We start from the raw sequence: 27956 nt of genomic DNA, 5'->3' as shown, positions 1-27956 counted from the left end.
GCTTAGGGTCATTGTCTTGTTGGAAGGTAAACCTTTGGCCCAGTCTGAGGTCCTGAGCACTCTGGAGAAGGTTTTCGTCCAGGATATCCCTGTACTTGGCCGCCTTCATCTTGCCCTCAATTGCAACCAGTCGTCCTGTCCCTGCAGCTGAAAAACACCCCCACAGCATGATGCTGCCACCACCATGCTTCACTGTTGGGACTGTATTAGACAGGTGATGAGCAGTGCCTGGTTTTCTACACACATACTGCTTAGAATTAAGGCCAAAAAGTTCTATTTTGTCTCATCAGACCAGAGAATCTTATTTCTCACCATCTTGGAATCCTTCAGGTGTTTTTTTTAGCAAACTCCATGTGGGCTTTCATGTGTCTTGCACTGAGCAGAGGCTTCCGTTGGGCCACTCTGCCATAAAGCCCCGACTGGTGGAGGGCTGCAGTGATGGTTGAATTTCTACAACTTTCTCCCATCTCCCGACTGCATCTCTGGAGCTCAGCCACAGTGATCTTTGGGTTCTTCTTTACCTCTCTCACCAAGGCTCTTCTCCCCCGATAGCTCAGTTTGGCCGGACGGCCAGCTCTAGGAAGGGTTTTGGTCGTCCCAAACGTCTTCCATCTAAGGATTATGGAGGCCACTGTGCTCTTAGGAACGTTAAGTGCAGCAGAATTTTTTTTTGTAACCTTGGCCAGATCTGTGCCTTGCCACAATTCTGTCTCTGAGCTCTTCAGGGCAGTTCCATTGACCTCATGATTCTCATTTGCTCTGACATGCACTGTGAGCTGTAAGGTCTTATATAGACAGGTGTGTGGCTTTCCTAATCAAGTCCAATCAGTATAATCAAACACAGCTGGACTCAAATGAAGGTGTAGAACCATCTCAAGGATGATTTTAATAAATCTGCAAAAATGTCAACAATTCTGTGTTTTTCTGTCAATATGGGGTGCTGTGTGTACATTAATGAGGAAAAAAATGAACTTAAATGATTTTAGCAAATGGCTGCAATATAACAAAGAGTGAAAAATTTAAGGGGGTCTGAATACTTTCCGTCCCCACTGTATTTAAATATAATGATCTCACCCTCGTATACCATAGATCCACTGTGGGTATAAGTATATGGCATATATGTTAATAACTTCACCACATTGTAAAAGTGTGGTGGAGACAGGAAAGTGGGAGAGACATAAGAGGGAAAATGTTTAGGGAACTAAAGTCCAACAGATCCTCTAATGTCTGATCCCAGGGAGGCTGGTGTAGAGAACATAGTGTCTCACCTTAGTTGTGTAAATACCACAGGTGCCCATGCCGACCCTGGCTGCAGTTAGATCCCTCTATCCAAATACAAGCTGTGATATCCACTTGGATCGTCCCGTCTGCTTCCCCCATATATATGGGACAGAGGAAATGGCTGCCACAGACAAGACTCCTCCCTACACCAGCCACGTCTCTGGGCATGTGCGGAAAAGAAGAGAAGCCGCGCATGTCCAAAATGGCGGGGTGTGCTCTGAGAACATTGTCCCTCCTCTCACTGTCGGTCTGGATCCGCTGATCCCAGACGTGGGGTACATAATTGTGCAGACAACCCTGCCACATAAGTGTGTGGTGGGATGTTGGGGGCATTCATAGCTATGCCCCGCCAAGGGCTACAGCATACAATCAGGTGTTATATGATGAAATCACATCTTTACCAGATTGATATGGGTCTGGTGAGGGGGAGACAAAGTCACTCTATATGTGGTAGGACACAAAGGAACGGTAAAAAAGAAAGGGGGAAGAAACAGAAACAAGGCAAAAAGGGGGGGGAGATATGAAAAGAGAGACATGGACAAGCCAACACTCTCTGAAAAACGAACCTACTACCTTACTCAAATTTCATCCATGATAAGTGGTTGTAGTCCACTAACCCTAGGCTGAAAAAAAAAATCTCATCAGCGACCACTCGCGCGCTAACCTGTCACTCCTCAAGGATGGACCACATCCGGCACTGAGCATCCCACAGACCCATGGCCTGGTGATAATCAAAATGACATAATAGTACATGCACAGTACATATAAAACATACAATTGTATTCTAATTTTTACAATATATTCCAAAATATGTCGGTAGATCTAGTAAATACCTATATGAAATAGGGGGAGCAGGAAGAGTAAGAAATGTATACATGGATACCTAACATAACATGTCACATATAAGTATGATTTTCTCTGTAATGACATCCAGGTTAATGAAGAAAAGGCTTATAGCTAACACATTCATTAAGGCCTGGTGACCCGGTGGCTTGTAGGGTCACTATACATTTGGTCTTTAATCTGCGAAGTTGGGGGTCAATGTTCCCCCCTCAATCAGAGGCGAGAACATGTTCCAGTACAAAGAATTCCATTGCTGAGAGGTCACTATATGATAAAAAAACATTTCTCTATAAAAAATGGAGACTTTAGGAAAAAACATTCATAGAAAAAATCTAACAAAATCTTAGGAAAGCAATGAGGAGGAGAATGTCGGGGTGTCTTCTCTAATGTAAAGCTGAACTCCGGGCAGAGAGAAGAGAGGAATGAAGATGGGTTTCTATACATGAATACAGTACGGAGTTCTGCTTTACCAGGAAGTGAGACAACCTCATTATTCCTCATATATCTTCCAGAGATTTCCCAGAATTCTGTCCTGTATGAAGAAGACGTGTATTTCCAGGACTGAAAACTGCCGACATTGATAGAAACAGGAAAATGAGGAATAAAATACCCGTCACCGATCATTATTACCATGAAGGTGAACTGACTCTGTAATACAAATCACAATAGAAAAAATATATAAAAATATGATTAAAATCAGAAACATTTCCAGTACACATGTGCACTGACAAAAAATGTGTTTGTTTTCATTTCATTTGTTTTTTTTGCTTTTTTCGGAAATTTGAAAATTTTTAAATTTTGAAAATCGAAATTCAGAAATCAGAAAATTCGGATTTTCAAAAATTTCAGAATTTCAGAATTTTTTAATTTCCAAATTTCAGAATTTCAGAATTTTCAAATTTCAGAATTTCGAATTTTCAGATTTCTGAATTTCGAATTTTTGGATTTTCGAATTTCAGAATTTTCAAATTTCTGAATTTCCAAATTTCCGAATTTCCAAATTTCGAATTTCCATATTTTCAAATTTCTGAATTTTCGAATTTATAATTCTCGGAATTCGAAAATTCGGAAAATTAAGAATTCAAAAATCCGAAAATTCGAAAATCTGAAAAAAAGAAAAGAAATTCAGTGAAATTTAAAATAACAACTAACTATTAAATTATAGATATTGGAATTTTCTTTCAAATTTGGCTGTTTGTGAACGTAACGAATACAAATTTATCTGAAGATACGAATTATCCAAAATAACGAATGACAAATGGAATGGAACAAATGAATAATAAATAATATTTCCTGTTCCGGCGCCGCATGGACTAGCTGCCCTCCACGTCAGCTCCCGCAGCTAGACCCATAAATCAGCTTATAAAGCCAGCAAAACCCGCCACATTCACCGGCGGCACCTCCACATAGCACCCAGCCACACTATGGACAGATTCATGGAGAAAACCGGCTCTCCATCGTATGCGGCCGCGACGGCCCACACGGCTCAGCCGCAAATCGAGTCCCCCTCTCCGGCCTACACGGCTTCTACTGTGGAGACGGCGCCTGCAATGGAGGTAAGCAGCGGCTCGGCCCCCTCCCTCCCACAAGCTGACACTGCAACACAGCTCACAGGGGACCACAACACAGCCCTTATTGCTCAGGCTGTGGCAGCTCTGCTTTCCCCAATGATAATGGCCTCTGTGGAGAAAAAATTTAATATTTAAAATATAAAATTAATTAAAATATAAAAAATAAAAATGTCCCACGTAGTCCATTCTTCTTCTTCTCTTGCTCTGCCAACGGACCAAAAAAAAAAAAGCCGCACCGACCTGCCGTCATGGGATATAACTATAACCCCCAGATCCCGGCCCCCCCTGTGTGAAATGGTAAGGGGGTACTTGTACCCCTACCATTTCACTAAAAAACTGTCAAAAATGTTAAAAATGACAAGAGACAGTTTTTGACAATTCCTTTATTTAAATGCTTCTTCTTTCTTCTATCTTCCTTCTTCTTCTTCTGGTTCTTCTGGTACTTCTGGTTCTTCCTCCGGTGTTCTCATCCAGCATCTCCTCCGCGGCGTCTTCTTCCCTTCTTCTCTTCGGGCCTCTCCACATCCATGGCATGGAGGGAGGCTCCAGCTCTTCTCTTCATCTTCTTCTCTTCATCTTCTTGTCTTCATCTTCTTTTCAGGCCGCTGGTATAGAGGCAGACTCCCGCTGTGTGATGCTTCTCCTCTTCAGATGGTTCTTAAATAACGGGGGGCAGGGCCACCCGGTGACCCTGCCCCCCTCTGATGCACGTGGACATGATGGAACTTCCCTCTGGCTTACCCCGTGATGCCACAGGGAAGTCCCGTCAAGTCACCGTGCGTCAGAGGGGGGCGGGGTCACCGGGTGGCCCCACCCCCCGTTATTTAAGAACCGTCAGAAGAGGAGAAGCGTCACACAGCGGGAGCCTCCCTCCATGCCAGCATGGATGCGGAGCGGCCCGAAAAGAAGATGAAGAGAAGAAGATGAAGACAAGAAGATGAAGAGAGGAAGATGAAGAGAAGAGCGGGAGCCTCCCTCCATGCCATGGATGTGGAGAGGCCCGAAGAGAAGAAGGGAAGAAGACGCAGCGGAGGAGATGCTGGATGAGAACACCGGAGGAAGAACCAGAAGTACCAGAAGAACCAGAAGAAGAAGAAGATGAAGGAAGATAGAAGAAAGAAGAAGCATTTAAATAAAGGAATTGTCAAAAACTCTCTTGTCATTTTTAACATTTTTGACAGTTTTTTAGTGAAATGGTAGGGGTACTTTTGTACCCCCTTACCATTTCACACAGGGGGGACCGGGATCTGGGGGTTACCTTGTTAAAGGGGGCTTCCAGATTCCGATAAGCCCCCCGCCCGCAGACTCCCACAACTACCGGCCAGGGTTATGGGGATGAGGCCCTTGTCCTCATCAACATGGGGACAAGATGTTTTGTCCCCTCCCAATGTTGAGGGCAAGTGGCCTGGTACGGTTCAGGAGGGGGGGCGCTCTCTCGTTCCCCCCTCTTTTCCTGCGGCCTGCCAGGTTGCGTGCTCGGATAAGGGTCTGGTATAGATTTGTGGGGGGACCCCACACCGTTTTTTTTTTATTTTGGCGTGGGGTTCCCCTTAAAATCTATACCAGACCTGAAGGGCCTGGTATGGAATTTAGGGGGACCCCCCACGTCATTTTTTATTTAAATTTTGGTTTGGGGTTCCTCTGTGGGGAATTCCCATGCCGTTTTTATCAATGAACTTCTATGTGTATTGTCGGACCGGCAATGCATTAATAGCCGCGAGTAGTTTTAAATGACTTTTTTTCCTTTGAAATGTCATTTTGCTGTCAGACTGTTCTAAACATGGGAAACATGCGCCCCTTTACAGGCATTCTATAGACCCCCCCAGGTACAAAATTTAAAGGGATATTACACTTTTATAGTTTCACTTTAAGCATTATTAAAATCACTGCTCCCAAAAAACGGCCGTTTTTAAAACTTTTTTTTACATTGATCCATGTCCCCTGGGGCAGGACCCAGGTCCCCAAACACTTTTTATGACAATAACTTGCATATAAGCCTTTAAAATTAGCACTTTTGATTATTCATATTTGTGTCCCATAGACTTTAACGGTGTTCGCGTGTTCGAACAAATTTTTTGCCGGTTCGCATGATCTGGTGCGAACTGAACAGGGGGGTGTTCGGCTCATCCCTAGTCCTGACCAATCCCCAGGACTTTTTATTCCATCCAATCACTGACTGCCCCTTCTCCTACCTATATGGGGTAACACATCCCGACTATCTGACCCCCCACATCCACTTCCCAGTAATGTCTCCCTGAAGAGGAACTCTGACTGCTCACAACCTGAGAACGCTGAAACCTCTCTGGTGTTTCTGGGTAATTCTGGTTTCTATCGGACCTGGATACAGTTTTCTTGTCATCTGATGTATGTAGCTTATTATGAGCTGCGTTTCCATCCAGTAATATGTCTGCAGCTCCCTGTATATAGAAGTATACATTTACATCTGTTATTATATCAGATAAACCTGTGTGTAAGACCCCCGCCACATCCAGACACCCTCCATCATGGAGGAGTTCCTCATGTCTCTCTCTGTCCTCATTATCTCCATCCTCAGTATCACACAAGTCACCTGTGTCTGATTCCTGTAAGACAGTCAGTGGATCCGTCATGTTACACAGCTCCTCAATGTGACACATCTTCTTGGACAGCTCCTCCTTCTTTATTTCCAGATCCCGGATGGAGAAGGAGATCAGCTCTGCCTTCCCGGAGATCTCCCTCAGGACTCTCTTCTCCGGGTCTTCCAGATGTCTCCTGAGATCTCTAATCAGGACAGTGACTCTCTCGGTGTCATCAGCAATGACGACTGGTGCTCAAACATTTTTTTGGGGGGGGCGCAAACAAACTGAAAAATTCTGAAAAATACTTAAAAAAAACATCAATTGGGGAAGTGGCCTGAGACAGAAGCAATGTGAGAGGGCATTTCCAACAGAGCATGCTGTGATGTGCCACCATTCCCAGTCTGAGAGGAAAAACGCCACTGGTGTACTATTCCTGCCTTCCTAACCTGAATCATGCTTCTCTGAGTCTACTTCAACCTCCCTGGATTGGAGTGGATCTGACCTGAAACAACTGAAACGGCTGATCACACAGATTGTATAGACTGCACAGCCTGCACAGACGCTAGTGCAGGGGGGACCAACTGTGGATCACTGCCTGCTGAAACCTCTGCTGAAATCTTGGAACCATCTAGAGGCTAGAGAGGAAGGGCAACATTGTGGACCGGCAAGGAATAAGTCCAGGAACATGGCCAGAATAGCAGTGCAGTGGAAGGTATATGTAACCGAGCAGAGTGGATATTAACAGTGACTGTGAGCTCCGAAAAAAATCCTGTGTGGCGTGCTTGTTACCTGCATCCCTGCTTCTCTTCCTCTCTGTGCTTTTCTGTGCCTTCCTTCACATTTCCAAAAACATTGGATTTCATCTGAACTATATGCTGAGGAATGTGAAGTTGGATTGAGGTCAGGAGGAGGGGGTAATGTGAGAAGAGAAGCCGACTATCTGACTGCTTGGTCAGCTGGATCTGCCACAGGGTTCCAGCATGAGTGTTTGTCTATGATAAAAAAGCAGGGTCTGGAGGATCATATTTCACATACACCATAGACCAGCACATCCCCTCCCCTTACATTAGATGTCAAGAGCCACCCCACCATCAGAGGTTGAGTCCCCTACTCAGAACAAAAGGGAAAACTAAATGGTGGGACTTTAAATGAAGCAACCACTACGTTGTATAAACCAATCAGTATACCAATGTTTATTAATTGCAAGGTTTGTACATAACCCAAGGAGTAATAAATAATAAATTCATATAGCAATGCACTAAGGGTCTAAATGAGCGGATCTAGACAATACAATGTAATACACGATAAGTTCATTAACAAGAAAACAATATATAGCAGTATAATATGTTAATGAACAATGATTGACAAGATCAGGACATTCCACATCAATGCAAAGCTGATATAATAGTGTACATAGTTTTAACTTGGGTATGTAAACCCCAATGGTAACAAAAGCAATATTAGGGTATAAAAGCGAGGGTAGATTGATTAATAAAAGTAAATAAAGTATAATACAAATATTAGACATAGATACTGTGACAACGCATCATAGGAAAGCTCTACGCGTTTCGTGGTTATACCACTCGTCAGGAGCAGATGCAGAATTAGGGGGTATCTATAATGAAATACAATTACCAGAATGAGTATAATATAAAATATACAATTGTAAAAAATGTATAAGAAAGGGAAACAAAAAAAGGGTCCCAAACATTCTCACCTTGTTATAGTATAAAATATATATAAATATACATGTAAATGGTATCCCAGGTAAGAGACATTATAGGGCACGTCAACCCCGGAAGCTGAGATGGAGAACCTCAAGGCACGGCAAAGAAACAGTGACCAGTAGTGATTGTATGACAGGATGAGCCAATTTTTTAACTGTGGTATATATAGTGTTTAGTATGAATCGTCTTGTAGCTAACTGCCAGGGGTATCTGTAGGAATCAATACGTAAAAAATGGTAAGGTAATAGGGTAAATCAGTTCCACAGCTAGAAAAATTGGAGAAAAAACTCCCCAAGATTGAAGTGTGTGAAAAGATAACAAGATAAATAAAAATGAAAAAGTGTAGAAAGAGTAGAAATAGGAAAGTGTAGAAATAAAATAAAGATGTGATTAGGGTATGTTTCTAGAGTGTAGTGTAGCATAGATACCTGCATAAATAGGTGTAGATAGTTTAAAATCCGAAAACCGTGCAGCAATAAATGCTTAGTGAGAGAAGCCATTAATAGTGTGAGCATGAAGATATGTGAGGTTTAAATAGCGGCCGTGCACTGGGGGCAACCATCAACGTCACGCAGCAGTCCCCTACTCTCCCTAACATCACAGTGCACCCCCTTTCCTTATGCTACTGCTGGGAAGAAGCTGGATGCATTGCTTGAAAGCAGAAAATAGGGGTCTGGAGGAGGACCAGAGGAGGGCTGGAGCTCTCGTGCAGCTGCAGGAGAGGTGTGAGGGCCACATGAAATGGCCTGGAGGGCCAGATTCTCCCTGCGGGCCTTGTGTTTGACACCTGTGCCATAGACTGTGTTTTCTATTATATATCTATTATATATGATATTACATAAACTGTGTCATGGAACGTCCCTCACTACGCTTGAGTACTTCCGTCAGTATACCACTTCCTTGTAGTCTGCATACAGATATCAGATATTCCAACCGCACCCAAGCATAAAACAAGGCGAGACTTGCTTAGTTGCTAACATGGACTATTTTATTTGAGATCTCACACAAATTTATGCCGCAGGATGACTAAAAGCTAACCTAATTAACATGAGCTAATTATCAAATCCTTTATACAGCCTAGGTGACTGAGACATGACCTTTTGTCCAGACTTGTGGTCACCGAGCTTCACACAGTAACAGAGTTAATTAACACAAACAACAATGGGTGAAAAGACTCTTAGAGCCACACTAGACTTATTTACAATATACACATTATAGCAGACAACAGACAGGTAGCTGGAATTGATGACATTAGCATTTAACAGTAGGAGTCCCAACGGTATGAATCAGTCACTATTCTAATATGGCATATAAAAAGGGTTCCCAGAGTCTGTGTGTCTTGGGGGACATGGACCGGGATCCAAAGTAACACCTCAAGGATCCCCAGGCATACAGCTCACAAAGAGCACCGTTCCCCCAAATGCCAGGGCCCATAATCGGTGGGCAAGAGGCTTGCGTTCAGTCCCCTCCAATAGCCTCTGTCCCGGGTGAGTCTGTCACAAACTGTATTATGGTATTCCGAGTATACCACAATTCAGTGCTTTTTCATGTTATTCATGAAGTTACTCAGGAAATCAGTACAATAGTATTATAAGGTATACGGCATATTATATTGCACACCAACAACTTTGACAATATCACAAACCAACACTACTCAGGACCTCAGAAGTATAGCTCTGTTACACTATATTAGAGAACAACAATATCAGTAAATTAAGGAGCCATGTGAAATATATGAATTCTGCTTTCAGAGATCTGTTATTATAACTTCCTGGTGGCGTACAGGACCGTGCAGCTGTGTGGCTGATTCCAGGGCCCGAGCTCTGGCTAAGAAACTGGTCTGAGTGGATGCAGGCCAAAACGTTGCATAAAAATTCTTAGGTCTGACATTGATCAAGAAATAAACCCTGCTGTTCTTATACACAAAGGCTAAGAATAAGAAGTGTGGTCTATATAAATGGCTGGAGCAGCTGGGATATCTTACTGTATGTACTGAACACTTTGCTGAATATCTAATACTGAAATGGAACTGACACTAAATGTGCTGCATACAGAGAACCTCTAGGGGAATCTAGGATGGAAAAGGACCTGGGGGTCCTAGTAGATGATAGGCTCAGCAATGGCATGCAATGCCAAGCTGCTGCTAATAAAGCAAACAGAATATTGGCATTAAAATGGGGATCAACTCCAGAGATAAAATGATAATTCTCCCGCTCTACAAGACTCTGGTCCGGCCGCACCTGGAGTATGCTGTCCAGTTCTGGGCACCAGTCCTCAGGAGGGACATACTGGAAATGGAGCGAGTACAAAGAAGGGCAACAAAGCTAATAAAGGGTCTGGAGGATCTTAGTTATGAGGAAAGGTTGCGAGCACTGAACTTATTCTCTCTGGAGAAGAGACGCTTGAGAGGGGATATGATTTCAATTTACAAATACTGTACTGGTGACCCCACAATAGGGATAAAACTTTTTCGCAGAGTCTTTAATAAGACTCGTGGCCACTCATTACAATTAGAAGAAAAGAGGTTTAACCTTAAACTACGTAGAGGGTTCTTTACTGTAAGAGCGGCAAGGATGTGGAATTCCCTTCCACAGGCGGTGGTCTCAGCGGGGAGCATTGATAGCTTCAAGAAACTATTAGATAATCACCTGAATGACCACAACATACAGGGATATGTAATGTAATACTGACACATAATCACACACATAGGTTGGACTTGATGGACTTGTGTCTTTTTTCAACCTCACCTACTATAAGTATACTGAATAAGGTCTAACGAGTGCTATACAGCGTTGAGTACTGATTATTAAATAAATTAAAATAAGAAAGAGGTTTGGGACGGTTGAGGGGAAGGAAAAAGGAGGAAGGGGACGGGGAGAAGGAGGAAAGGTGGAGAAAAAAGGAGAGAGGAGAAAGCACTAACTGGAAAGATGTCAAGTAAAAGAGGGAAGAAGGAGGAAAAGAAAATGCAGGGGGTGAGGACCTACTCCAGGAAAGCGTTGAGAGTATAAATAAAATACAAATGTTGGATATCCCTAAAAAAGGTGTTGGGGAAGACATGACAAAGTTGATGCCTGAAACTTGAAGTATGTCCAGGATGGGATCTAGGGATGATAAAGATCAGGTCCCAAAAGACAATAAAGAAGAAAAAAGCTCCTTCGCACAAGTGGGTAGCTGAACAAGCGGTATTGGAATACAGGCCTTGCTGCCCTCAAGGATGGGGAATCCTAGCAGACAATGAGATAAAAGAAAGAAAGGGTGCACCAGCCATGTGCATTATCCTTAAGGTAAAATTTATTATAATAATGATAAAAAGGAACTACTTACAACCAGTAGTAAAAGATCCCAAAAGTATAAAACAATCTTCAATCACAGCATGTAGTGAAGGAGCAGCAGAGCACACCGGAGGTGCCGGAGGAGCTTACAAGAGTCACTGCTGTCTGACGCGTTTCGAAGGGAACATCCCCTGTTCCTCAGAGCATGGCAGTGAGTCCTTCTTCAGCATTCCCCTCTTTTATTATAAATGAACCCACATGCACCTTCAGTCAATCAGGCTCAATCATGAGAGCCCCTCCTTTCTACGCCCCTACCCAGGTGGGGGGACCAGCAAATAAGTAAATAGACAAATAAACAGATAAGTAATATGCGCTACATAGTAGTGTTAATAATAATATTACCTCTGAAAAATAACCAAAATAATAGTGATAATATTAATAGTAATAGATAATGGTAATAATAAAAACGCCCACTAGAGGGGCATAGCCAGACCTTTGCCAGCTACAGTGCATACCGTACATATAGTAAGTGAAGGTGATCTCCATTAATTCGGGATGAATGCTGCTCTCAACAATGGCTGCTGATAACCTCTGTCAATTACAGGGAGCCACGCCGCTGCATGTGCACCGTTCTCCATAACGCAAACGAATTGTCAAAGTGATGTAAAAGCATGGAGCGCATGCCAGGCGTATCTGCGCCCCAAACACGGGAAGGGGCGGGCTCGGCAAGACCTCCTCTGCGACGTACGTCACTCATGAATGACGTCAGCGGCGGAAAACCAGACGACGCATAGTGCAGCATATGTTTACCTCCTTCAGCATTATCCCCTGTTTTGTTATTCCTATGCGCAATTTTTTATGAAGTTATGATGCGCAGTTTTATTGGGAACCCCCCCCCACATGCTTGTCCCAGTTGGAGCCAATCGCCCAAATGTGATCAGCTATTATATAGGTTTTGGTTGCATCATTTTTTGCATCATTTTTTTGCATCTCCCAGATTAGTAAATGTGTACTCCTGCTGGGTGTCGTACATTTAATGCTGCTGTTTATTTGCCTATTAGCAGTTTCCCCCATTTCGTTTACATAGGTCTATCTGATCTTCTTAATGCTGCCTCCAGCATAACCTTAATGACAGAGGGATCTCTTTAAGCTATGAAGCTAGTAACACTACGGTTCACTTCTTAGACCTGAAGATCTTGGTGGTGGATCAACATTTGGAGTTTAGAACATACTTTAAACCCACCGACCGGAATGGATATATTCCGGTTGATAGTTGCCACCAAGATCAATGGCTGAAAGCAATTCCCCGTAGCCAGTTTTACAGGCTGTGTCGTAATTGTACAAGAACCTCTGACTATTTATCCCAGGCCCAGGTGCTTAAGAATATATTCCTCGAAAAGGGTTATAACTCAGATCTCCTAGACACCAAAATTAATAAGGTCTTGCTAACTGAAAGAAGTTCCACTCTGATAGAGCGTCCTAAAGCAACTTCAGACTCCAGATTTAGATGGTCCTTTATTACCACTTATTCTACCCAATCTAAACAGATTAGAGAAATCTTTAGAAGACATTGGAAGGTTCTTTTAAATGACAGACTGCATGGCCCTTCTCTCCCGGAACAAGCCGCTGTTATCTTCAGGGGTGCACGGTCCATTCAGGGGCAAGTTGCCCCGAATGTTATTGACCCCCTAAAAAGGTTTCTTTTTTTCAGGACTGTAAGGGTTATTACCCATGTCGCAAGTGTAATGTGTGTCTCCACAATGTCGGAGGGAGACAAAAAAACACTACATTCAAATCTACGGTTACTTCCCGTATATACACTATCATATAAAACAATTTACCACCTGCTCCTCCCAATATATTGTGTATTTGCTCGCCTGTCCCTGCCACAAACAGTATGTTGGTCGTACGGTTAGGACTTTTTCTATCCGAGTCAACGGACATGTGGCGGGGATTTAAGGTGGGAAAAGTAAACACACAGTACCACGTCACTACTTGCAGTACCACAATAAAGATCCTTCAGGTACACTATTTCAGGTCATTTATAGATTTGTCCCTCATTGGAGGGGCGAGTCGCGTCTTTGCGGCGTTTCTCGCCTCGAAACGTATTGGATATATGAGTTGAGGTCCTACTTTCCGTTTGGGTTGAACGTTGAGTGGGACCTCAACTCATTTATTAATCAATCTTAGAGATTTTTCCTTTTTATTAGTTTCTTTTATTAGTTTCATTTTTCAGCTATACCGGGTTACAATTTGGATATGGTGCCTATACATTTTTAGGCACCTCTTATTTCCTTGCTTGACCCCCGACTGTTTTTTATTATTTATGAGTGCTAATTTTCCAGTTCCATGCTCGGGGTCTCCTTAGTTTGGGTGAGTTTTCATTATTCCCCCACTCTTTGTGAATCACTAGATCATGGAATCGTTTTTTTCTCCTTTATTTTGGTGTTTTAATTTTTTATTTATTGTATTTTTTATTTATTGTATTTTCGCTTCAATATCTACATTTGGGGTATAGCTTTGAATGTCACAGATATTACAATGTCCCCCTTCGTTAGTTACATTTAATTTCTTTAGTGACTCATGATTTACGTCATGGGGTGAAGTGCGGACTTGCGCTGGGACGTGCCACGTGATCACGGTGATTGTTCTTGCCTTAATCACGAGATCTCTCCGTCCTATGGTTACGTGGCGCCTCCCTCACTTGTCACGTGACTTGGGACTGACGTTTGGCGGTCTTTTTGGCGCAACGTCATATCCCTTTGTTTGACACGCGGGCCGGCAGCCACAGAGACTGAACCTTTCGGTCAGTTTTTTTCTTCCCTTTTGATTGGTCTTGTATTTGTTATTTTAGTTATAAATATCGGCAGTGTGGAGTGGGTTGTTTATGCCCCAGTAGAAAACTATTAGGTCGAAACGTCACACCTTTCTCTATGTTGCCCTTGATTTTATTGTGATCACGTTTTTATACTTTTGGTGTTTTAGAAATAAAAATACCCTTTTTACCTTTTTACAAGAACCAGAAGAAGAAGAAGATGGAGGAAGAAACCGAAGGAAGATAGAAGAAAGAAGATAGAAAATAGAAGAAAGAAGAAGCATTTAAATAAAGGAATTGTCAAAAACTGTCTCTTGTCATTTTTAACATTTTTGACTTTTTTTGTGTGAAATTGTAGGGATACTTTTGTACCCCCTTACCATTTCACACAGGGGGGAGGGCCGGGATCTGGGGGTCCCCTTGTTAAAGGGGGCTTCCAGATTCCGATAAGCCCCCTGCCCGCAGACCCCCACAACCACCGGGCAAGCGTTGTGGGGATCAGGCCCTTGTCCCCATCGACATGGGGACAAGGTGTTTTGGGGGGCTACCCCCAAAGCACCCTCCCAATGTTGAGGGCATGTGGCCTGGTACGGTTCATGAGGGGGGTGCTCTCTCGTCCCCCCTCTTTTCCTGCGGCCTGCCAGGTTGCGTGCTCGGGTAAGGGTCTGGTATGGATTTTGTGGGGGTACCCCACGCCATTTTTTTTTAAATTTTGGTGCGGGGTTACCCATAAAATCCATACCAGACCTGAAGGGTCCGGTATAGATTTTGAGGGGGACCCCACGCCAATTTTTTTTTTTTAATTTCGGCCGGGGTTCCCCTTAATATCCATACCAGACCTGGGCGTGGCCTGCTGCGGACCAGGATGGCTGCCTGAAGTAAGAGCTCCGCTCCACGGTCTGGATACCGGCAACCCTTAGCTACTTTCCTCCCCGCTGCTCACACCACAGAAGCAGGGAAGGACTGGGGAGACTCCAGGGCATATCGATGCAGTGTTACAAACCGCCGAATCCCCGCCGTCTCACCGGCTATTATCCAATGGCCGCCGCCATGCAGAAGGCCCAAGATGGCGCTGATGAAAGCGACGGCGATCGCTTCAACAACAACCCAGATGGCCTGCCTGCTACTTCTCCAGCACTCCCTCTCCAATGAATTACGGCCACATCAACTAACAGGGACAGTATGGAAACACATCCCTCTCCAGAGGAATCCCCAGGAGGACTTCAGCAAGACAGAGGTAAGAGGCTGGCTACCTCCCCTGCACATTCCCCAAATAAAGAGCCACATGCAAAGAAGCAGCTATGGTCCCATGTTGTTGCAGGGACACACGGAGCCCAAAATATTCCCTCCCTGGCTGCTATACCTGTCACTGACAACACAGTATCTGAAGCTATGCTGAAATCTATGCTTCTTACACTGCAGCAGGATTTGCACAGAGAGCTCCAAATGTCATTATCCCAGATGCATGACAAAATAGACTGCCTAGAAGAGCGTACAGACGCTCTGGAAGAAAATCTGCAAGATTATTCTAAGGCGCACAACGAAATGTTAGATGCTCATGAGCATCACTCGGAAGAAATTCACCATATCAAAATGAAATTGGCGGATTTGGAAGACCGCTTTAGGCAGAACAACATCAAATTCTGAGGCATCCCTGAATCGGTCAAACCGAACGAAATAACTCCTTACTTGCAACAACTTATCTCTGCCTTACTCCCACGCCTTAACGCCCGCGACACCCTAATCGACCGGGCCCACAGAATTGCTAAACCGCCACACCTCTCCAATGATATTCCTAGAGATATCTTGGCGCGTATACATTTCTTCCATGTTAAGGAACAAGTTCTCTCTGCCGCCAGATCCATGAAACCCCTGCCAGCCCCTTACACTAATATCAAGCTGTTCACTGACCTGTCCCCGGGCCACAATGGAGATGAGCAGAGCTTTCGCCCCTGTGACTTCCATACTCCAACAGAAAAACATAACGTACAAATGGGGCTTCCCTATGAAGCTGCTGGTTACTTACCAACAAAAGATCGTACCTATTCTCTCTCTGAAAGATAGCTACAAGAAGCTCACTAATTGGGGTTTATTCCCCATTGCTCCCAGAGAAGCGGAACAAGCTACTCCCTCCCACAAGCCATCTGACTACAGAAATATGGCGAATAAAGCTCCCAAAAAGACCTAACCTTGGTATAAGCCCAGGTCCCCAGATCTACTCATATCCAGCCTGGGCGACACATCTGTACCTTCTCCTCACCACCCCTCAGGTTTAAAGTTGTGCTAAGCACACATTTTTTCTGATTTTTTGTTCTTTTTTTCTTGATTACAGCACAGATTAATCTGCATTGATTATATTTTTCTCCTAGAATCTTAGTTTGTTTGTATTTAGCAACTCACTGGCTTTTGTCATATACCTGTACCATATACGGCATTTATTCATCTGCTTGTGTATTTCACATCCATCAACAATAGGTGAAGTCTCTCTCCCTCTGCCCAGGTCCTCTACCACCATGACACTCTCAATTACCTCCCTCAATGTTAAAGGCCTAAACTCACCATTTAAGCGCAACCTCTTATGGAAAGAATCACTACAACAACGTGCAGATGTACTCTGCACCCAGGAAACACACTTTTCTAAGCTTAAACAACCCCAAAGCAATCACAAAAAATATCCCCACTGCTTCTTTGCAAGCACCCCTAAAAAAAAGAGAGGAGTAATGATTGCCATAAACGCAACAATAGATTTTAAGCTCCACCATTGTGAAAGTGACGAAGATGGCAGATTCTTAATCCTATCAGCCACGTTTGACAACCGCCCTCTCACTATAGTTAACATTTATGCCCCCAATACAGCCCAAAAAAGATTCTATGCCAATCTCTTTGCCAAACTAGCTCCTTACAGATCCTCCCCCTTGATAATTTGTGGAGATTTGATTTTAATGAAGTAATTGACCCTACACTTGATACTTCCAACGCTGCGAGAAGTAGGCCCTCAGCAATATCAAATATTCTCAAAAAAGAAGATCTATATGACTCATGGAGGTGCATGCACGATGAGGAGAGAGACTACACCTACTTTTGCCCCCCGCACCAATCTTTTTCCCGAATTGACCTATTCATAACAGATAAACACCTACTACAATCTATAACTGCCTCCACCATAGGCACTATATCGTGGTCTGACCACGCTCCAGTCACGATCAAACTAGCATCTCCTTCCCAAGCTACTAGACATACGGTCTGGAGATTAAACACCTCCCTTCATAACAACCACACCTTTGAGTCTCAGATACAATCTGAGATTGATAATTATTTCCAGCAAAATGTAAATTCTGTAACTGACTGTGCTATTGTTTGGAATGAAAACAAATTCGATCTCTTGAAATAACAAACAAGAGATCCCCCTCTAATATTATTTCTTCAGAACTTAAAAAGCTTAGATCCCAACTCAGTGGTCATCTCCACAAAAATTTTGATTACTTTATCAAGCGACTACGACTTCAGATATACTCATCGGCCAATAAATCAGGAGCATTTATGGCCAAACAATTTAAAAAACAACTTTCCAATAAAAAAATTGCATTTATCACAAATCCCCAGGGCAAACACTTGACCAATCCGTTAGATATTGCCAACGAATTTGGTAATTTTTACACAAAGCTTTACAACCTTACGAAAACAGATCCCCATCTCGCACCCACCCAACATGACATAAAAATGTTTTTATCCTCTATCTGAACAACTTGACTCCCTAACGACTCCTTTTTCACAGACCGAAATCCAAAAAGTGATAAACAACTTACCTCTACATAAAGCGCCAGGACCTGACGGACTATCCAATGAATATTATAAACGATTTGCCCAACCCTTAGTCCCCCACCTATGTGCCATGTATAATCAATTTGCTACCACAGGCATAATCCCTAAGGAATCCCTCGATGCCTTAGTGGTTACCATTCCTAAACCGGGTAAGCCCCCAAACAACCCAGCCAACTACAGGCCGATATCACTCCTTAACACAGACACCAAAATTTATGCCAAACTCTTGGCACAACGCCTCTCCACCATCATCCCCCAGATTATTCATCCTGACCATTAAGTGGGATTTGTGTCCGGCAGGCAAGCCTCAGATGGAACTAGACGTTTTATTGACCTTATCCAATGGACAGAGCACACTCGAACGCCTTCTCTCTTCCTATCTTTGGATGCAGAGAGGGCGTTCGATAGGGATTATTCGCCAAAAATTTGGACTTTCGGGTACCTTTCTCTCTGCCATATTAGGCCTATACACTCACCCATCTGCACGCATTTGGACGTCGGGGGTTGTTTTCAACCCATTCCAAATTACTAATGGCACGAGACAGGGGTGCCCGTTGTCCCCTCTAATTTTTGCCATGATAATGGAGCCCTTAGCACAAATCATTAGATCTGACCCCTCGATCACGGGTATAAAAATTGGACAAACCGATCACAAAATCGGTTTATACGCGAATGACGTGATCATTGACCTAACCAATCCGCTATTGTCTCTTCCAGCAGTCCAACGAGTCCTTGACATGTATCAATGTATAAACTGAATCACAGTAAATCCCTAATGCTTAACCTTGGCCTAGACTCTCAAACTTTAAATACCATTACCGCTAGCTCCCCCTTTGCTTGGGCCCCTAACTCCTTTCTCCCATACTTGGGTATTCAACTAACTTTCCCAAGTCGGATGCTATTGAGAACCAATTTGGAAGACCTCGTGGGCAAGCTTACACAACTAGCAAAAGATCTAGGTAAGGTTCCAGCCTCCTGGGCTGGTAGGATAGCTCAGACAAAAATGTATTTACTCCCCCATGTCCTATATTTTTTTCGTACATTACCTCTACCTCTAGCGCAAAATCAGATAAAAAAAATACAAGGGATCATCAACGGCTTTATTTGGCAACAAAAAAGACCTAGAATAAAAAAAGTCATACTTACAACCCCAGTTCAACATGGAGGCCTGGGTGCCCCAGATTTCCAAGCATATCACGAGCAACTATTCTGGACCAACTGAAAACATGGTGGTCAGACAAACACCACACAACCTGGAAACAAATTGAAGCCAACCTACTACCCACGGACCCTAAACATTTTCTAGCCGCACTGTGGCTCAACCCTCACCCCAAAAGGTACCCTCTTGATACCATCACATCCTCCACAAGAGTTTGGACCTCAATACTGCAACTCAAGGGAGGGATATCAAAGGACACTCTGACAGCAATACCCACTGAGGCGCTACACCTTATCTCCCCAGACTTACCTCTCTCAGAATGGACAAAAGCCGGCATCCGCTACCTAGGTATACTCTTCTCACCATCAGGTTTGCTTTCATTTGAGCAGTTAATGCAAAAGCATGGACTAACCAAACACACGTTTTTTCTTTACCTAAGGATTAGATCTAGCCTATCAAAAATATCCTGGTCAACCTCGGATTGTGTTTTACTCCCTATACTCAAGTTCTACAATATAGCTACACCCAAGGTCAAAGGAATCTATTTTATGTACAAACTGCTCACTAAGCCCACTACTAACCATCTGTCTTCTTCCTCACGGTACTGGTCCTCACTGTTAGACCAACCGCCTTCAGAACTACACTGGCCGAAGGACCTCACATTACCTTTACGCCTGTCGCATTGCATTAACCACTAGAAAGCAACACAAAAGCTTTTTCACAAATGGTATTTTACCCCAGAAAGGCTAGCGAAAATCTACCCGAACACCTCCCCAAATTTCTGGAGGGGATGTGCTGATACTGGATCTCTTTCACACATATGGTGGGAGTGCCACCTTGTCAAAAATTTTTGGAGAAAGGTGCATAACCTAATTGAGTCTCTGTGTGGTATATCCCAATCTCTGTCCCCGCTTGACCTACTCTTAGGACAATGCCTACCCATCTGCAAACACTGGTCGCACACATTCTCATTGCTGCAAGACTGACAATCGCAAAGAAGTGGAAATCAACCGACCCACCTGTACTAAGAGATGCCATCCACCTACTTAACCAGCACTTCCAGATGGAATTCTCTTTTGCCAAGGCCAACATGTCCACTAAGCGCTTTAATAGAAACTGGCATCCTTGGATTTTGGACTCTAGAAGTACACCACTGTCGTAACAGTTCTACCCTTAGCTTGGCTGGATTCTACACCAGCTTCCTTTCCTTACTGTAGTCTCACGGACATCTTGTTATGAAACTTTTTACAGTTCACATTGTTATACCATTACTTAGGTTGCACACAAGTGTCCACCCCCTCAGTACTTAGCTTATTGTTACAGGATTACTGTATGCTACCATAGTTTTCTGTAGTATGATCGTTTACTTAATACTTATCGATTGTTCTTGAAATAGATCGATAAAGGTTACACTTAAATAAGCTTTTCCCTCATTGCCGTTTATATATATGTTAAGACGCCAGGGTATGCCCAATTGGCGATGTTTCTGTATTCTTTTTCTCTTCATAAAATACAATAAAAATCTTAAATTTAAAAATATCCATACCAGACCTGAAGGGCCTGGTATGGAATTTTGGGGGACCCCCACGTCTTTTTTTTTTTAAATTTTGGTTTGGGGTTTCCCTGTGGGGAATTCCCATGCCGTTTTTATCATTGAACTTTTATGTGTATTGTCGGGCCGGCAATTCAGTATAGCCGCGAGTAGTTATAAAATGACTTTTTTCCTTTGAAATGTAATTTTGCTGTCAGACTGTTCTAAACACGGGAAACATGCGCCCCTTTACAGGCATACTATAGACACCCCCCAGGCACGAAATTTAAAGGAATATTACACTTTTATTGTTTGACTTTAAGCATTATTAAAATCCATGCTCCCGAAAAAACGGACGTTTTTAAAACTTTTTTTGCATTGATACATGTCCCCTGGGGCAGGACCCAGGTCCCCAAACACTTTTTATGACAATACCATGCATATAAGCCTTTAAAATTAGCACTTTTGATTTCTCCCATAGACTTTTAAAGGGTGTTCTGCGGCATTCGAATTTGCCACGAACACCCCAAATTGTTCGCTGTTCGGCGAAATGGCGAACAGCCGATGTTCGAGTCGAACATGAGTTTGACTCGAACTCGAAGCTCATCCCTATTCCAGACATACTATTGGCCTGCAGTGAGATGTAGCTGCACAAAACTGGGATGTATATATATACCAAGTATACTGCAGCTAGCAGAATCAACTGCCTGCCTGTAGTATTATTAGTATGATAAGACCTGCACTTGTCTTCAGGTAGCTATACTGTAGGTGAAACTGTGCAGGGTACACAGTACAGTAACTAGAAATACTTCAAAGAGCCTACACAAGCACCTGGCTGCAGGTAGCTATACTGTAGATGAGGCTGTGTAGGGTACACAGTACAGTAACTGGAAATACTTCAAAGAGTCTACACAAGCACCTGGCTGCAGGTAGCTATACTGCAGGTGAGACTGTGCAGGGTACACAGTACAGTAACTAGAAATACTTCAAAGAGCCTACACAAGCACCTGGCTGCAGGTAGCTATACTGTAGATGAGGCTGTGTAGGGTACACAGTACAGTAACTGGAAATACTTCAATGAGCCTACACAAGCACCTGCCTTCAGGTAGCTATACTGTAGGTGAGACGGTGCAGGGTACACAGTAGAGTAACTAGAAATACTTCAAAGAGCCTACACAAGCACCTGGCTGCAGGTAGCTATACTGTAGGTGAGGCTGTGCAGGGTACACAGTACAGTAACTGGAAATTCTTCAATGAGCCTACACAAGCACCTAGCTGCAGGTAGCTATACTGTAGGTGAGACTGTGCAGGGTACACAGTACAGTAACTGGAAATACTTCAAAGAGCCTACACAAGCACCTGGCTGCAGGTAGCTATACTGTAGGTGAGACTGTGCAGGGTACACAGTACAGTAACTGGAAATTCTTCAATGAGCCTACACAAGCACCTGGCTGCAGGTAGCTATACTGTAGGTGAGACTGTGCAGGGTACACAGTACAGTAACTGGAAATACTTCAAAGAGCCTACACAAGCACCTGGCTGCAGGTAGCTATACTGTAGGTGAGACTGTGCAGGGTACACAGTACAGTAACTAGAAATACTGTAAAAACACCTGCCTGTCTGTCAATATATTAGGAAGAGAAGAACAGGATCTAGCTAAACTGAATACAGTGTATATATATATACCATATTTATCGGCATATAACACGCACTTTTTTCCCCTGAAAATCAGGGGAAAATCATGGGTGCGTGTTATAGGCCAATCCCCGCCAATTTTGAGTGATCGGAGCGATCGGAGCGATAGCGGCGATTGCCGCGATCGCCGCCAACATACACAGCCGTGTGTAAGTTCAAATATGGCGCCGAGACTGCAGAGACTCGGCGGAGCCGAGATACACATACCCGAGAGTCCTCGGCTTTTCTCGGTGCTGAGAAAAGCCGAGGACTCTCGGGTATGTGTATCTCGGCTCCGCCGAGTCCCTGCAGTCTCGGCGCCATATTTGAATTTACACACAGCTCTGTATGTCAGCAGGGATCGCGACGATCACATAAGGCTGCACTGGGGCAAGGCTGCACTGGGGCAAAGCTGCACTGGGGCAAAGCTGCACTGGGGCAAAGCTGCACTGGGGCAAGGCTGCACTGACATGGCTGCACTGACATGGCTGCAATAACAAGGCTGCAAAGCTGCACTGACAAGGCTGCAATGGACACTGGGGCAAGGCTGCAATGACAATTCTGCACTGGAGAGTTTTTTTCCTTAAAATTCCCTCCTAAACTTGGGGTGCGTGTTATACGCCGGTAAATACGGTATATATATATATATATATATATACATACAACACCTGGGATGCATATATATACACTGTAACTGCAGCTAACTGACTCGCCTGCCTACTCTATCTAACTTAAATCAAATGACACTGTCTGTCTCCTTCTATCTCTATCTCTGTCTGAACGCCAAAACACACTACACAGGGCCGCCGTGCAGGCGGCCTTATATAGTGTGGGGCGTGTACTAAATCCCCTGAGCCATAATTGGCCAAAGCCTCCTTGGCTTTGGCCAATTACGGCTCTCTGTTCAGATGGCGCTGCGATTGGCCAAGCATGCAGGTCATAGTGCATGCTTGGCCAATCATCAGCCAGGAATGCACTGCAATGCCGCAGTGAATTATGGGCCGTGATGAGCCACTCGAATTTAGCGCGAACGGCCCATATCGTTCGTAATTCGGCAAACGACCGAACACATGATGTTCGAGTCGAAAATGGGTTTGACTCGAACACGAAGCTCGAAGCTCATCCCTACTCCTAATGATTGTATTCTTTGTCTTGCACCTTCCCCTATGTTAACGAATGAGATGATTTAGTCATCACCCTTCTGGCAAAACATTAATTTCCAAGTATCCATTTGATGGCTGGTTTTATTTTATGATGTGCTTTCATCATGAAATCAATTGTTTTGGTTCTAGTTTAAACATTTGATTTTGTTATCATGATGAGTTTTAGTATCTATTTATTAATTAATTTGAGCTAGCCATTTCTTTTTGAAGAGTAATATATGGCTGCTTTAGTCTGATTTTTTTTTTTTTTTTTTAGAGCCAGGTATTTTTTTATAAATGAACCTTCTATTCTAGTTTATTACACTGTTTTGAAGCAATAAAATAATTGTCCACTAGATGGCAGGTTTATGTTATGAGCATATGTTATTCCATGTGATTGTTTTTGAGTTTAGATGGATTTATTAGATTGCCCACTAGATGGTGCTATTACATTTCATTATTATATACCATTCTGATGCGATTTTATTTATTATTTTTAACATTCTATTATACTATTAGGACAGATTTTGCTTTTATTATATGAAAAGGAATGTTGTTATTTTGATTTTTTTGCTTTATACATGAGGAGCAGGGTTACTATGGAAACCGCCCTGCTATATGAGTCACCATCGTGCACCCGTCTCTATACCCTTTGAGAAAGTCACGTGATCAGTGACGCAACGCGTCAGAGAAGAGAGGCAGGTGACGTTTGGCTTTCCGATCACGGCCGGGATCGGGAAGCACTAGCAGTGATGTGCTCGTTTTGTATGATTTTAATGTAAGTGCATTACTTTTATAAAACATATTAGCTTTGAAATACTGCACCATGGAGTCCTTCCTCCCCTTTTTTATATGATTCATCAATTGTTTGGCTGAGAACCTGGGGCGCCCTGAGAGAAAAAAATTTGGTGGAAAGGCAGGAGATCCATAGGAGAGGTACAATTGAGGGGGCTGCCGAACGGATTGGATTCACTCTACCTGTCAGCAGGGCTTATTTCGTTCTGCCTTGAGGTGAGAGGCTGGGGGGACCACAGTTTTCCACAATTGGAGATTGGTTGAAGGTGGCACTGGAAATTGTTGATGAACTGTTTTCTCACATATTGAATTGAGGTTGTCACGATTTAATTGCACCGTCTATGGGACTTTTTACCAATATTTTTTCACTTTTTATATTTATTCATTTTTTGTGGGATTTTTTTATTTATCTCTTTGTTACACTTTTTAGCATCAAGCACTTTGTCCTGAAAATCAGCGGATTCCATTATTTATGTTATTCGTTATTTATTACTTTTTCATTTCTTAATCCACATCTTTGCTTATTTGTTCACGTGGAGTACACCTTTTTTTACTGTTTATCCTGCAACTGTAGTTTGCTTTTGCACTGATTGCACATCAGCACTTTATTTGCACTTATTATTGTGACATGCGTTTTTAGTGCGATTCACCATTTCTATTCATTGTGTTTAATAATTTTTTCCACACATTTCTATTATGCACATGTATTATGCACTTTTCTATTTTTGCCCTTATTATGGTATAGTCTTCCAGTCTGCCTTAGGAAGATTATTTATATTATTCCTTTCACTTATCAGATGTAAGGATTTATTTATCTCATAGACAGTATTGACCCTCTTATAAGGACTTTATTTGTTAGTTCCCGAGTGGGTTATTCTTGTTCCATTTATTGATGTAACATTGGTTTTATAATCTTTGGTTACACATTTTTGATGGAAGATAAATGTTAGGACGCATCATCCTTATGGATTCTCCCACTTGAATCTCCATTTGATTTTGTCTCTTACAATTTTTTATATTTTTTATTTGTTTCATGGTTTATTTAGTAAGCGCCGCATAATCTATTATTTATATCTTGTTCACATACTTTTTTATTGCAACTGTACACAATATATGCACAATACTGTATATACACACATGCACAGATATGTGTTTGCGCTTTGGGGTACACACCCTAATGCGATAGGCTGCGCACACCTATGGACTGGTGTGTTGGTGATCGGGAACACTGTTGATGGTCACACTGGTCTGATGACACTGGGACTGGTGTACTGTGATCAGGGACACTGTGACTGGCTGCACTGGTCTGATGACACTGGGACTGGTGTACTGTGATCAAGGACACTGTGACTGGCTGCACTGGTCTGGTGACACTGGTACTGGTGTGGTGGTATACGGTAACACTGTTGACGGCTATACTGGTCTGGTGACACTGGTACTGGTGTGGTGGTATATGGTAACACTGTTGATGGCTACACTGGTCTGATGACACTGGGACTGGTGTTATGGTGATCGGGAACACTGTTGATGGCTACACTGTGTGGTGACACTGGGACTGGTGTGTTGGTGATCAGGAATACCGTTGATGGCTGCACTGGTGTGGTGTGCTGACAGTGTGGTGATCAGAGACACTGGCTGACTGTACTGGCATACAATGATATCAAAGCAACCAGTCTGATATCTCTAGCCACAGCAGTACAATGTCACCATAGTGACACCGAACTGGTAATCTGGTGATGATTTTTTTGTACACAATGAGGGTTTCCTATAGTGCCGAGTGCCAATCGTTGTGAGAGGAAACAGAGCAAAGGCTGGGCTATAACATGCAGCCTTTGTTTACAAGTGTTATCGTTGTGATTGGTCACCAGGGCCATCTTTAATATTGACTGGACCCTGGGCAAACATTTTCTCGGGCCCCCCCGCCAAGGGGACCTACAGAGTATGGCTCAGTCCCGTCCCCACTCCCTCCTCACTGGCTGTGATTGACAGCAGTGGCAGCCAATGGCAAAGGGAGAGACCTGGGAGAACAGAGGCTCTTGTGCACATTGAATGCATGAAGGTAAAACATTGTCACCCTTTACAGCCACTTTAAGCCTTAGGATAAAATAAGACTTGGACATCCACATCTAAGAGATGACAATAGAGAGGAACACTTCTCTCAGTGAAATATTTTGCCTGCAATTTGGATGCTCCCACATTTAGATCTATTGTACATCAGCAACATTTAATTGGTTCCCACCCAGCCTACGGTACAATGACAGGCGGGAGGGATGGCTCTTGTTCTTGGAGGACATCATATGACATCCTCCCATTCTTGATGTGCAGCACGGCAATCGGTGGTGAGTTGTGTCCCTTGGAGACAGGGCATTACAGATCACAGTAAAGAGCCAATGATGAAGGTTCTTTACTATGTGATCAGCTGTGTCCAATCACATCTGATAACAAATATATGTTGGTTATCGGCATTTCCTTTCCTCAGCGCTGTCACTGTTTGAGAAAAGGGAAGCCAAAAAGTAGCTTTTCTGTGACGGACATTTACACTGATCAGTGCAGCCTCATCAGCATTTCTGTGTACATCAGTGCAGAATATCAGTGCCCATCAATGTCAGTGCCCATCAGTGCAGCCTCATCAGTGCGACCCATCAGTGTAGCTTATCTGTGTTGCCTCATCAGTGCAGCCTCATCAGTGCAATTTCATCAATGCAGCCTCATCAGTGCCCATCAGTGCAGTTTCATCAGTGAAGTCTTATCAATGTCCATCAGTGCAGCCTCATCAGTGCTTATCTGTGCAGCATATCAGTGCCCATCAGTGCAGCCTCATCAGGGCCCATCAGTGCAGTCTAATCAGTGCCCATTAGTGCAGCGTCATCAGTGCAGCCTATCAGTGCCCATTAGTCCAGCCTCATCAGTGCCCATCAGTGCAGTCCCATTAGTGCAGCCTCATCAGTGCAGTCCCATTAGTGCAGCCTCATCAGTGCAGCCCATTAGTGCAGCATCATCAGTGCAGCCTATCAGTGCCCATTAGTCCAGGCTCATCAGTGCCCATCAGTGTAGTCCCATTAGTGCAGCCCATTAGTACCAATCAGTGTAAATAAGTGCCCACCAGTGCAGCCTATCAGTGTCCATCAGATCAGCCTCATCAGTACCCATCAGTGCCCACCAGTGCAGCCCATCAGTGTCCATATGTGCCACCCCATCAGTGCCCATCAGTGCAGCCCATCAGTGTCCATCAATTCAGCCTATCAGTGCCCATCAGTATCCATCAGTGCCACCTCATCAGTGCTCACCAGTGCAGCCTATCAGTGTCCATCAGTGCAGCCTCATCAGTTCCCACAAGTGCAGCCTATTAGTGCCAATCAGTGTTTATCAGTGCCCACAAGTGCAGCCCATCAGTATCCATCAGTTCCACCTCATCAGTGCCCATCAGTGCAGCCTATCAGTGCCAATCAGTGCCCACCAGTGCAACCTATCAGTCCACAATCAGTGTCCATCAGTGCCACCTCATAAGTGCAGCCTATCAGTGTCCATCAGTGCAGCCTATCAGTGTCCATCAGTGCCCAGAGCGGGGATCTCAGTGCTGCGGCTCCTACTCCAAACTTGACCCGTTTCTTAGCAGCACCTGCAGCCTCAGCCTTCTCCTGACCACACAGACTGCATCGGGGCGGGGTCTGAAAGTCAGTAGTGCTCCGGTCCCACCCCCTCCCCTGCTCTCTGTGGACTACTGCTGCCTCGAAGACAGTGGCATCGTGGGGCATGGGGCAGC

The 27956-nt window shown here is 43.7% G+C and overlaps 1 protein-coding gene across 1 annotated transcript in view; it reads right to left on the bottom strand.

Moving 5' to 3' along the window:
• Positions 1-27956, bottom strand: part of LOC141134388 (uncharacterized) — a 52903-nt gene that overhangs the window by 13109 nt on the left and 11838 nt on the right. Inside the window, exons 2-3 of the mRNA XM_073623953.1 lie at positions 15982-16036; positions 7043-7245 (exon numbers count right to left, since the gene is read on the bottom strand). Coding sequence (XP_073480054.1) covers positions 7043-7245; positions 15982-16036 — 258 coding nt within the window. The remainder of the gene's footprint in view (positions 1-7042; positions 7246-15981; positions 16037-27956) is intronic.

Source organism: Aquarana catesbeiana, linkage group LG03 (genome assembly GCF_042186555.1).
Source record: "Aquarana catesbeiana isolate 2022-GZ linkage group LG03, ASM4218655v1, whole genome shotgun sequence".
In the NCBI taxonomy this organism is placed as follows: Eukaryota; Metazoa; Chordata; class Amphibia; order Anura; family Ranidae; genus Aquarana; species Aquarana catesbeiana.
Note: the sequence above shows the minus strand (reverse complement) of the source record. Positions and strands in the feature narration are given on the sequence as shown.